Source organism: Haemorhous mexicanus, chromosome 5 (assembly GCF_027477595.1).
Source record: "Haemorhous mexicanus isolate bHaeMex1 chromosome 5, bHaeMex1.pri, whole genome shotgun sequence".
Lineage (NCBI taxonomy): Eukaryota > Metazoa > Chordata > Aves > Passeriformes > Fringillidae > Haemorhous > Haemorhous mexicanus.
This window is the reverse complement of record NC_082345.1, coordinates 18,545,335-18,558,888: the sequence shown is the minus strand read 5'-3', so window position 1 is coordinate 18,558,888 and position 13,554 is coordinate 18,545,335. Positions and strand designations below refer to the sequence as shown.

The window sequence follows — 13,554 nt, the reverse complement described above, 5'->3', positions numbered from 1 at the left end:
ATAAAATAAAAAAGTTCATCCAGCAACCACTAAAAGGAAAGTTCAGGTTTTGTTCAAAGGTACAAAATACTGCTGTCAAGGCACCTTAGGTATTTTCTGTGATGCTATTTTTATTTATTCAAGGATCGTACTAAACCATTAAAAAAAGGCATTTTCAGGGAAAGGTACTAATCCACCTCTAAACATGAATTGGTTACAAATATTTTTTCCCCATACGTTCAGTTTTAAATAATCTTTCAGAATATAAGACATGCTGGGAAAAGATACCCTCTGAGCCCTTTTAACTATATATAAACTTCTGGATATGATAACAGAGCTATTTTGGTGAGTGAGACTGTGCCAGGCTCAAACATGAGTATGGGAAAAAAATAGAAACAACTGGGAGTGCTGCTCTGTGGCCAGAGCTGTGATGTCTCTGGCTTTAATGAGTCCTGGGGGATTGAATCCTGTGACTGGAGTGCTGGGATAGGGAAGTAAAGGCTGTTCAGGAGGGATAGGCAGAGATGGAGAGGTGCAGGAGCTGCCCTGTATGGAAGGGAATAGCTGCAGTTAAGGGATTATGAGGCTGACATCTTCTGCATGAGGGTTAGGGGGATGGAAAACAAGGCAGAGTGTTCTGTAGGACTGATGAATCATTCCATTGGCAAGCAGGAGAAATTTCTTGTGCTTGTGGAAAATGACCGCTTCCCAAACATTAATTTGGAATGCTACGCTGCTGTGACAAGCAAATCTGAGAAATTCCTGAAGAGTGTTGAAGATAATACTTTGCAGATACTTTGAAGATAATACAAGGATTCCGCGAGCCACTTAGGAAAGATGGTCTCCCAGACTGGATACTTGTGAACAGAGAAGGACATGTGGGATATGTGATAGTAGGAGGCTGCCTTAGCTACAGCAACCATAAAACAGCTGAATTTAAAATATTCAGTCTAATGAGAACAAAAAAGGTCAGCAGAATTGTTGCTCTAGGTTTCAACAGAGTAAACTCAAAACCACTCAGGGAGCTACTCAGCACTGCTCCCTGGGAATCTGCTTTTGAGTACTCCATGAGTGCTTGGTTGAACAGGGAATTCCTCGTGGAGCTTGAGAAGAAAAAGCAATTTTCCATCTCTAGCAGCAAGGCCAGGCCTCACAGGAAGTTTACAAAGTGTGGTTTGCATATTCAGGGAGAAAACACAAAAGGCCAAAACTCTTCTAGAGCTCAAACTGGCCAGTATTGTGCCACACAATTAAAAGACTTTTTAAAGTATGTTAATAACAAGAGAAGTTATGAGGAAAATATTGGACTAATCCTTGTTGGAAATGGTCACTTGACAAACAGAGATGATGAAAAAAGGGGGCCTTCAATGCTTTTTTGGCCTCAGCCTTTAATATTAATTATCTTGGACTACCTGGTCCTGAGGCAGAGGACTGCAGCTGTGGGAACAGTTTGTGGCTTTCCATTTGTGGCCACTGAATTTTTAAGGGAGCACCAGTATCCACTGAATGTCCAGAAGTCCATGGGGCCTTGTGAATTGATCCCAGAGTACTGAAGGAATTAGCAGGACCCATTCAATCCATTCCTAAAGGACTTGGTACTCACTGAATGGGAGCTACTTGGTGTTATTACAATTTACACAAGGGAAGAGCCAGGAAATGAGATCCCTAATATTCCATTCTCAGGACTTGGAATAATTATGGAAAAAATCATACCACCTGCAACAGAAAGGCATTTGAAGGACAAAGCAGACAATAAGGTTTCACAAAGGAAAAGTCTTGGCTAATTAATTATATATCCTTCTACTATAAGGTTCCCTGCCTAGTGGATGAGAGGAAGGTAGTGGATGTAATTGTTTTTTTTCCTGGATTTTAGTAAAGTTTTTAATATCATTATATTTTAATATTATCCTTCTGAAGAGGTGGTTTAACTGTGAGATGAGCACATATCTGGAGCTCTGGGTGAAGAACTGGTTTTCTTTCCTCTTGTATTAATAATTCTGCACTAAGGTTTGTTTTTTTTCTGGAATTAGCTTGTGAGGGACAAGAACTTTTTGGAAGTGCAACCCATACAGATTCAGGTGCTTACAGTTATATGGGAATATGACTTCAGAGTAGACACTTCTTTTAATTACAAGTTTAAACATATGTGTACAGCAAATTATTTTCTCCCCTTTATTTTAGTGTAATTTTGGAAGGGGCATACTAATGTACAGTTTTATTTCTTCAGATATATGAAATCACAGAAGAAAAGGGAATACTCAAAACATTAAATGAAATATGGTGCAAATTGACTGAACCTCTGCAACCCCAGGTGCCACAGCAAGAAAATACCAAGATGAAAGCCTTGTCCTACCCATTTTCCAGAGAGAAAATATATTTGTGAGTACTTTAAAATGTGATGGACTGTGGATGTGATAGCCTGGTCAGAGAGTGAGAAAACTGGATAAGTTTTCTCACAGTGGACTTGTGAAACTTTAGGGGAATTGTAGAGAAATGATGATAGCTTGCTATTATAAACAACCTGCAGGTGTTGTTCTCCTACTCTCTGTTTTCCTGTTTTTCCCAAAGATTGTTTATAAGACAGGTGTTTTTATTAATTAGCCAATCAGGTGAAATGTATCGGAGCAGTCTACAAAAAGAGAGAATTTTCGTAAATTAAAGCTGCTGCTGTGCAAACCAGCCTTCTGGTGAGACTGTGTCATTTCTTTCTCAACAGTGACAATGGGCAGTGAAGAAAGCTGGAATGTATCATTTTAGAGTTGTAATTTCTTTTACCCACATTTCAGTCAAAATTCAGAAGTTCATCAAGCATAACTGGAAATCATGAGAAAACATCCAAAATTGTCAGTTTTTCGGTGGATTAACAGAAATACAAGCTGCAGAGACTTTCTGACGGCGTTCCTCTTACTTCTGTAGGATAATCCACTGGAAGCAGTGCATCAAATAAATTTCCATATGTTTAGCTTGAAATGTAGAAATCCTCCCACTAAATTCCTGATTATTTGGTTAAGGATATTACTACCTGTTTTGAAAAAGCAAGAGCTAGTAGAAATACAGCAGTATTTTCCATCTTGATGAATTCATTGTAGTAATTAAAACTCAGCTAATAATATGCAGATAAGGAGTTCTTGACACCTGCTTTTTCACTTGGAATAATATTTCTGGGCCCAGTTTGACATGAAACACACTTTTACACTTTTTTTCCTCCTGGGTGTCTCCTTGTATTTATGTCTGATAAATAAAATTCGGTAATAAATACAGTCACCCACCATTTCATTTATTGCCTTCTGACAGTTTTAATTCTGAATATGAGTCAGATGGAGGAGAATTGATGGTTGATGGAGGAGAATATACTGGGAAGCTAATTTCACATATGACAATTTGGAGGTTTAAGGGAAGGCATAATTCTGGTGGAATGGTTATTTGAAATAAGTGAAATGCTGACTGTTTAGTGGCCAGGAAAAGAGTAATGAATATCTGCATCAGGCTGGTTGAAACCTACTAACACAACCTCAGCAATTTATTGTGTTGAGGGGATGTTATAATAAAATTATTAAAAGGTCATCTTCTGTAAACAATAGAGAGATTCTTCTTGCTAAAAAATCATTTTATATTAGCTAATAATTTTGCATTTTTATGCCCACCATCAGTGTAATCCTGGTAGAGCTCTGAGTGACTGTTATTCTGCTATGCTGTACTGCATAGCTATATGTATATGACTGCATTCTGTTACGCTGTACTATGTCATCTGTATTCCCTTTAAACATCTGCTTTTCTGATTAGCTGTGGTTTCTGAGTGACTTCTAAATTAGAATCTTATATGTTGCCTTACATGTTGCTTCCATGTCTTAAAACAGAGCTGATTTTCTTTTTCCTCAATGTTTTAGATATAACATCAAAGACAAAGACACCTTTTTTGACAATGCAACCCGCAGCCGAATAGTAAGTTAATAAAAATATCCTTGTCTTCTTGCGCTGAGTAGGATTTGCTAGTAGGGTTTAGAATGTTTTAGTTTCAAATTTGCTGTTTTCATTAATTTATGCATTTGTGTGTTCTTGCTGAACACTAATTCCTAACATATATGTATGTAAGGAATTCCTTTCTGGAATTCAGAACGTGTGGTTAAGGAGTGGGAAATGCTCTGCTGGGAAGCGATTGACTCCTCTTCAGTTTTCAAAGCTCTTTTCAGCCCCACACCTAATCTTTAACTAGATTCCTGCCATATAGTTCTTATACTTCAAATACTTCTATAAGGATATAACACAGCAGGCTTTAGCCCACAAATATTAGGGCAGATAATCCATTCGTAAAATCTGCTAAATGATTTAAATATTTGTGCAGACAAACACAGCAGAAGCCACCTATTTTAGAAGTTTGTTTTATTACTAATTCCATTATGAAATTCATGCTAGAAAAAGGATCTCTGTGTTATCCCACTGTTCTTTTTTACAGGTGAGGGAAATTTTGAAGCGCACATCTACAAAGGCCAGAAACAACATGGGTAAGGTGGAGGAAAGAGAATTAGAGGTGTTCTATTGAAAGGAATTTTGTAGGTATCTCACAGAATATTGATTTTTCTGGCAGGACACAAAATATGCTGGCACAACTTCCCAAAAGAAAAAAAAAATTAGAGATTGAACTAAATGTTTTGTTTCTGAGGCATATAATCAGAATTTCTAGTCCATGGTTTGGATGGTAATGGAAGTTGGCTTTTCATTTCTACAGGTGCAGCATCTGACACATAACTCACATTTAATGAATTGTTATAAAATTGGATTTGATTACTGTATGATCTGCTTTGGAAAATTCAGATGTCAACTGCAATATGTTGTATTATTTCTTGCAGGACCATATTTTTCTTGCCATTTCAATTGAATAATTCACCTTTCCAGGTTTTTTTATTGCTTTAGCTTTGAAAATTATCTCCCTGAGCTGCCTAGTGGAATATATGACTTAACTATAACTGTTTTGAAGATACTTTTGGGATAATGCTGAAATAATTGGAGCTTGAGGTTCAGAATTTATTTAATTTTCTTGAGGTTCAGAATTTATACACGTGTACATATTCTCTTTTCTCTACTCTTTTCTCTCACGCAGTGTGAGATCATGGCACATATGGAAAAGAAGTGATTGTCCTCCCTGACATATTTTCTGGAAATCTTTCTGTAAATTTGACCACCTATGGACAGATCACAGTGTCCAAGGGCAACATTCCTGGCAAATAATATTCTGCAGCCTGATTCTGCTCAGTCCTGGTGTGATTTTGGGCAGGGGAGATTAATTTAGGTTTCCTTGAACAGAAGATAGTTTTTTTTTTTTTTTAAATTACATAAAAAGCATAACAAAATGAAAGGCACACAAAATGTTTTTTTCTTTTTCAACCAAAACCACTTGCCTTTTTCCAGTATAAACTTTTAAATGTATGACTGCCACACTGTTTCCTTTAAAAAAAAAAGTAAAATATGGTTTAAAAAATGTCAGGCATTCTCAATTTCTAAAACATTTTTTGGCAGTTGCTGCTTTTAAAACTGTTTACTTGGTGTTGTTCTATGTTTTGATTTGTTCAAAAGTCTCTAGTGGGGCAATAGAGGGGAATGCTGCCTTATTTTTCTGGAGTGCTGGGAGCCCTCCTGGAGACTTTGGACTTTGCTGCAGAGAAAACTGGAGAGAAGCTCAAGAACAGAGAAGGAAGGGACAGAGCACTTTGCCAATGGAAATATTTGCCTCTTACTTAAGGTTTTCTTTACTTTAATAGATTGTTTTGGTTTATAGTGGAATAAAACACATCATTAGAGATCAAAGGACTAGTAATAACTTTTCAGGATTTTTTTAACTCTAGCGTGAAAATACAGCCTGATCCACTTCAAGCTCAGGCCAGCTCAAGAACTCATTTGACAAGAAATAACTATTTTAACATTCCCATCCTTTCCATCTTTCTGGTCAGTAGCCAAAACAGGATTGTGCATCATGTTTGACCTAAACTCACTTATTCCTTTGATCTTCTGAGATCCTCCCCCAAAAGACCTCTGTTTCATATGTCACTAAGTCTTTCCCATCACACTGGTCTTAAGCTTAAAACCACTCATCAGGAGAGTGTTAAAAGATTTAAAAATTTTTTTTTCTTTTGTTATTAGAGTTCATGGCTTATTTTGCACAAGAGGCAGGACATTGATGTTGGAAGTGCTTATAGCAGTCTGGTTTTATAGACCTGTTTTATGAAAATAACAATACTTCAAACACATTTGCTTATGGATTTTTTTATATCTGTGTAAGGGTGAACCTGATTCTGCTCCTATGATATTATGCAAGGAAGGCTTATTTTCTTCTAGCATAACTCTGAGCCACTGTAAAATTCCAAACACTCAATGTTTTCAGGAGCAGGCTTGTCACTATCTAAGCATAATTTCCTGATTCTATGAATGCGTGTAGTTGTACTTGTCCTTCTGTCAAGGGAGACATTTATTGGTACTGCCTGTTTAACATCTCTGACCAGAAGGTTTCTCCCAAATATTTCAGGACAATGGGTAATTTGACTATGGATGTTTTTCATCACTAAAGACATGATAGTCGGTGACTTGTTTTTCTGGGCATTGAAAGCAGGGAGGCCTGGAATAGATTTATATATATATATATATATATTTATATTTATTTATTTATTTAAATAACTAATAATTAGAAATTACTCTTATGTAGTTGCCTTTTTATGGAACAATTGTTTTCACCTCCAGAGAATGAAGATAGAATTGCTGTAAGAGTTGCAGGTCTTGAGAGCCAGTAGGCATCTTGCGTCTATCTACAAGTGCTGCAGTCACTGCTGGGAATTCCCTTGCAAAACTAAATTCCCTGAAGTGCCCAAGACCAGGTTGGATGGGGCTTTAAGCAACCTGGGATAGTGCCTAGGGGGCAGGGACTGGCTGATCTTTAAGGTCCTGCCAACCCAAACCATTCTATGATTTCATAAACACAAACTTCTGTGGAAGTTTTTGTGGGGGTTGTTTTAAATTGTTGGCCAGTGGAATCTGTAGTTCTGACCATTGTAAAGATTCAAGAACTTCTCGATGCTTTGCTCCTCAGTCATGTGGCTCTTTGCTATCAGGATGAGAAAGTGATCAGAAGAGTCTTTGCACTCTGCTGTTCACTGAAGGAAAAGCACATTATGGAAGTGAGTTTCTCTGAAAAATGCCAGAGCCAGTAACCCTATGTGGCTCTATTCTCATTCTGAATATTGTCAGTTACACAGCTCTGTCCCCTCTGGAATGTCATGAAATGAAATCTGTAATAATGTTTTCAGTTCAATTGTGCCTGTTTACCACCTGAATTTTTCTTTTTCTTTTAGGCATTGGCACGCTAATAGCAAACAATGTTTATGATGCAGCCTACCCACTTCACGATGTATGTATGCACTATGAAAAAAAACCCAGTCCTCTGCTGGTGTCACTCAGGGGACATCCATTCATAGACATTCTTATTTGCTGTCTGTGACATTGAAAATGTCTTCTAAGTATGATTCTAATATGAAAACTCCTATATAAGTACATTTTAAGTTGTGACCTAAAAGTAAAATTAACAATGTAGGAACAAGTAACCAAACTTTTCTTTAGTTTTTTCTGCTTTTACATCAGTTATTAAATTATTTTCTTTCTCCAGGGTGAATACGAAGGCCAAAATGATGACACGAATGAAAGAAAGGTAAAATACATTGCAAAATTTATTTAATATTATATTTAATGTAATAAATGATGTTCTAAATCTCATTTTAAAGCATTAGCCATTGTACAAACAAGTAGATGTTTTAACAAATGCAGGCACTTTTTGAATGACATATTTCCCTCTATTTCTGCATTTTAAAATGTTTTCCCAAGGTTTTTATAATGTCTTCTTATAAAGCATGTCAGTTAATTTAATTTGAAATTTACATCTTGAAATGCTTCCAGATTCCCTCTGCATATATACACATTATTTTCAACCTGTCAGAAAGCTGAAATTATTAAATAACTCATATAATAATTTTATTTTCCTAACCAAATGCTTCTAGAGAGCTGTGGTTACTAGAATAAAATATAGCTGTACTTTTCATTTGATTGTGCATTCAACTAAATTAATGCAATTTCTAAAATTCTGCTTCTAATGCTTTTGTAAATAAAGTTTCTAGCTACCAAAAGACATTAAAAAATAGATTAATCCTCAAGAGAAATGGTGTGAATTCAAACTGTGTTTAATATATATGCCTACTTTTAGAAATGGGAAAAAAACATTTAATTACTATTAAATAATTTATTTAGTTTTATAGATTACTAATAAGTCATCAAGTAAGATCCTTTCCATATTGTTCTCTAATGTTTGCTCATTTTACTTTCCTTGATATGCAAACAGTGGGATAGGAAACGCAGAGGGAAAATAATAGGGAGAGAAAGGGGAAGAAGGCAGAATGAAGAAAAAGGGAATGTTTGGAAACCTCCAATATTTACTATACTGTGAAGACTGAGTTCATACAAATGGAGGTCATACAAATAAATCTGATTTCTCCAAGGCTGAATTAGTAAAATTTGAAAACACAATCCTTGTAGTTTTTGGCAAATAATGTTGCCATTCAGCCACTAGATGTCTTCATGTGCCATATACAATTTAATTTAGCGTATGAACCTTGGTAAGCAAAACAAAGTTAGAAGACAAACTATAAAAGAAGCTTGTTTATTTGTGTCTGTTACTTTGAACTTTTTGTTCATGAAGCCATTGTCTCCTTTGGACTTGGAGAATTTTCTCTGAGAGGCAGCTCCACAGATTACTGATTTGGAAAACTAATATTTTAGAGGAAAAAAGTAAATGGACATTAGTCAATGGAGAAAAATTGAGTACTGTGGAATGGGGGGAAAGAGGGCCTAGAAGGACCAGTGTCTGAAAAAATATTCCCCCTACTAGTTTTATTTTGTGCTGCCCTCTTTTTATACTGCCTATTAGGCTCAGTTATGAAGTGTTAAGTATTAAAATCATAAAAGCTTCTTTCCAGAAATACTTCATTGATTATTCACATATGTCCCTGCTGCCTAGGCCTTGAATCTTCTGTAGTAATCCTATGCATAACATCATCTGTTTTCTATCTGAATCTAATAGTCTCCGTATTTAATTTCCTGAAGAACTCTGATCAGGTTTAAAAGAAAGGAGGGCATTTTTAAACTTTTTTTTTTTCTTCTGCCCTCTTTTATTTTGCCCGTTTTAACTTATCTGTATCTTTGAATTCAATTTTCTCTTGTAAAAATCCCAAATATGAACTCAGTCCTTATGGGGTACTTAAGCCAATAGGCCAGCACAAGTAATTAAGGTTTATGTACCAGTTTATAACATAAAAGGTTAATCCTTATGAAACTTCTTCAGAATTTCCTTGGAGAAAATGCACAGTGACACAACACTTTTTTCCCATCCTACAAGAATTGGAAATCTGCAATGTAAACCTTAGACTGAGAGGGTTTCAGTTTTTCCTAAGACTAAAGGAATTTCCCAGTTTCAGTGTGATTTCTGCTCTTAAAAAAAAAGTCTTTTAAAGAATGGTATTGAGCAGCAGAATGGTGATAACTCACCATGAGTATAAACACTGGTTTAGTCTTTAAGTTTCTGGCCCACTCACAACTTGTAACCCTTCATTGCTGTCTCTGTGTTTGACATTAAAAAAATCCATGAGGGCTTGTTACCCATCTGGGAAATCCACTGTTGTCATATACTAGAGCAGCATCCCTATTGTTAGAAGCAGATCAGAAAATTCCTGTAAAGTTACAGGAAGTACCTGTTCCTAAATGAAATGCTATTTTAGACAGAGCTTTCTTTTTGCTCTTAAAATTCCATTCTGTAGCTGTGTTCAAAGCAGCCTTTGGGGAATTTTAGGAATGTAATCGTTTTAACTTTTGTATATGTGAGTGAATGCAGTTATTAGTATGATTATTTATGAAAATAAATAAAATTTTGTAGGTAATGCTTGGGGGTAATGACAAGGGGTGATTTTGAATAGGCCAGAACAAGTATTCATATGAAAATATCCTTATGGCAGCCAGGACAATCCTCTTCAGTGAAGTTGTGTCCCATAAACCACATGAATCAAAGAGGGAATAAGCAAGACTATCCCAAATCCTTTGCCTATTGCAGTTGTGTGTTGTGGTCAACCTGCCCCAGGTCCTGCAAGGTTTCCTTTTATCCCTGCTCCTATTCCAGCTGGATTCCTCCCACTGCAAGATGTTTCTGTGGAATCTGGTCCTTCCTTTGAGCTGTCTGTAAGCTGTGGGGCAAATCTGCATGTCCAACAGCAGACATGGCCTTGTGTGATGTTCCCAGCATGGGGACACAAGTGGCTTTTGTATGTGCTCTACTGGGTTTATCAGCTCCAGGAGTGCAGCAAATATTTTTAGCTCTTAGAAGTTTTTTGCGAAAACAGAAGGGATAGCTTGTTTCAATTTAATTTTCAGTCTGTTTTTGGTTTTTTTTTCTTTCTTTCTTTAGTTGCTGTATCAAGAATGGGCAAGATATGGAGTATTTTACAAGTTTCAGCCTCTTGATCTCATAAGGTGACGTGGACTTGCATAAAACACCAAGGGACCTGGTTCTGATGGTGATGGTGATACAGAGTAATTAATTTCCACTTTGGCAGATGAAATCTTGGATTGATCAGAATATTGAAAATAATGTTCCCACTGCTTTTTTGTGGCTCTGATAATAATTTACTATTTAAAAAAAATCCATTTAACCATTGTCACCTATGCTTTTGGTTAGTGCTTATTCCTGGAAGGATGTCATACTTTTAGGTATAGACTTGGTCAAAGGAGAGGAATTGCCATTTACATTGGTGAATTTTTATTGGAGGGTATGGTCACAAAATCTGGCAAATAATCAGAAGCTGGTGTTCACATCATGAATCAGTGTGAAAGTACTTGACAGTTTTGAGATTGATTTGATTTTTTTTACTCCTGAAGTTTTATTCATCTGAACACATCCATATGTGTTCCCAGTGGGTTTTTTTTTTTTTTTGTATATTTATAAATTCTATCTTTACAAACATGGAAGAAGTTGGCTCTAAAATAAGACAAAACAAACCAGACATGATTTTTAAGGATCTACCACAATAACTAAAAGAAAGCCAAAACAATTTTGGCCAAAACCTCAACAAATATCTGTTTTAAAATAATTTGTATATATAAGAAAGATGACAATTGTTACCATTTGTCTTTTGAATAATCAAACTCCAACCATTTTTTATTATATGATCTGCCCCTATGTGATTGCCTGAAAAAGCTGCTGTTGGTAATATGGATAGCACTAAATATGAGTAAAGCACTAACATTTAATGTGAGAGGAATTGCTTCTTATTGGGAGCAAGATGTTGCAAACTGGCAAGTGGAAGTGAGACCATCAAACCCTACTAAGGTTTTGCAAGGCTTTTAAATTTCCTCCTTTCTTTTTGCTTCAAAAGTTTTGTGCAAAATTTATGTACCTTTTGTATGGCAGTTACTGTGGGACAAGCTCCTGTGTGGAGCAGGTAAACTCAGAATGAGATTACAGCACCTGCTGTGTTGCTGGTAAATATCACCAGTGTTAAACTAAACTGTCACTGGCTAGAGGAATTCTCAAGTGACAGCTCAGCAGAGTTAAAAATAGAGGTACATCTGCTTTCACTCCATCTTCATTTGTATTTTGCTGTCTCCATTATAATGTTACACTGTGCTGATATGATTTCATAGAAATCCTGTGGTTTAAACTTCTGTGAGAAACAAAAAGAAGACCAGACATGTGCAATTGATTGTCTGTTCTCAGAGATGACTTTTCTTGCTTTTATCTTCCATATTTTGCTTGACTGCAAGTTTGACTGTTACCACTAAAATAAATGTGGCTTTTATTTCCTGGGTAATGTTAGAGCTTTAGTGTAGATGTACCTGGAGAATGGCCACCCCTCTCTTTCTGCTGATGAAGTGGATTTCTTCACTTTTGTGCCATCTGAGCTCAGCCTTGATGTGGATACTTATTGCCTTGGCAGACATCAGTCACACTTTGTGCTTTTTGGTTATTTACTGCGACCCTCCATTCTTAGACTACTTAGATTATACTCAACTCTTTTTTCTGTTTTATTTTTTCCTGGTGTAACTTAAGTTTAAATTCAAACTTTGATGGACAGATGAAGCAGCATTTATCTTCCTTTTTACTTAAAGCCTTTCCTGCCTGCTGTTTTCAAATACATTAACTCTGTTGAAGTGCTCTGCTAATTTTTAAATACATATTGCAACATATATTTAACTATTACTGTTTCACTCTGATTCAGTAGGACTGCCAACTGAAAGTCATTCTTTAACTCAAGGGTCTATGCTGGAAGATTACATGTGGCACTGTAGAATTATTAGAGGTTATTCCTGGTGCCTCAGGACCTTCCTTCTGACCACACAGTTGTTGCCAGTTCCCAGATGATTTTACACCAAAGACAGGAACAACATATTTTTTATACTCACTCTTGGCACAGACTGGGGATTCTCTTCTAACGTCTGTAATCCTCAGGGAATTTAAGTGCACAGTCAGTCTTGGAAAATTTTAAAGTTTTTAATAACAAAAGGAAATAAAGGATCATTATAATATTCACCAACAATTCCCTTCACTCATGTCTCTTAATCTGTAAAAATATCCTTCTCTGGCTTTGTGGACTGCTTTGGGCTATAAGAAAAAGCAATTTTTTTTTTGTCAAGGAAATGCAACTGCGAGTGAGGAAGGTTTCACGAAATAAGAACATAGTGCATGTTATATATTTCTATTCTACAGCAGAACAGTTTCACTTTAAAACTTTAAGGAAATATATAGTGCAGATTGTGCAAGTAATACAGTGTAAATTGAATTTTGATTTGTAAGATGTTACAACACCTCATCTCTCAGTGCACATCCAGATATAAAATGCATTTTTTTGAAACACAGTCTGCCTAATGCAATGCTTTATTTTCAAAAGTGTACGAATGTCCAAAGATTAATTTCAATTTTTTTTTTTTGTTTGTTTCTTTTTAACTCACATGATGAGGACTACAAACAGTTATTTGAGAGAGAAGTAATTAATATTATTTGCTAGCAGATATCTTAGGCTAAAAGTACTGAAAATGATAAATAAAAAAATGACTGGACCTCAGTTATCTCAGGAAGTCCTGGGGGATTTATTAAAAAGTAGAAAATGAAAGCTGCAGTTTTAGAATGTGCAGATCTCTGGAGGTCTGTCTGTTACAACACACCTTTTCTGTCATCCTAATTTAAGTATTGATTTTCACACGGGAGGAGTTTCTCTTTTGTGACTTTTTTGTAGGAATGCACTTAGCAACAGTAGTTCCTCTCAATCCTTGCACTGTAATATAAAAAATGCTATAAAAACATCTGTGGCTTAGTAATTTTCTTCTATTTTTGATTTTCTTTTCTCAGATGAAGATGAGTTCAAACTCAGTTTTTAGTGAGTTCTGAAGTGATGCTACTGTTGATCCAGAGACAGGGAAGATGCTCCCTAAGAGTTCTATGACCTTGCATAAAGAAAACAGGTTTTACATTTTTACATGCTATTGAATATTAATCAGAGT

The 13,554-nt window shown here is 35.9% G+C and overlaps 1 protein-coding gene across 1 annotated transcript in view; it reads left to right on the top strand.

Moving 5' to 3' along the window:
* ANO2 (anoctamin 2) overlaps positions 1 to 13,554 on the top strand; it is a 150,373-nt gene that overhangs the window by 29,037 nt on the left and 107,782 nt on the right. The window contains exons 5-10 of the mRNA XM_059847912.1: positions 2,207 to 2,358; positions 3,867 to 3,921; positions 4,433 to 4,481; positions 7,317 to 7,372; positions 7,628 to 7,669; positions 10,466 to 10,530. Of these exons, the coding sequence (XP_059703895.1) occupies positions 2,207 to 2,358; positions 3,867 to 3,921; positions 4,433 to 4,481; positions 7,317 to 7,372; positions 7,628 to 7,669; positions 10,466 to 10,530 (419 nt within the window). The remainder of the gene's footprint in view (positions 1 to 2,206; positions 2,359 to 3,866; positions 3,922 to 4,432; positions 4,482 to 7,316; positions 7,373 to 7,627; positions 7,670 to 10,465; positions 10,531 to 13,554) is intronic.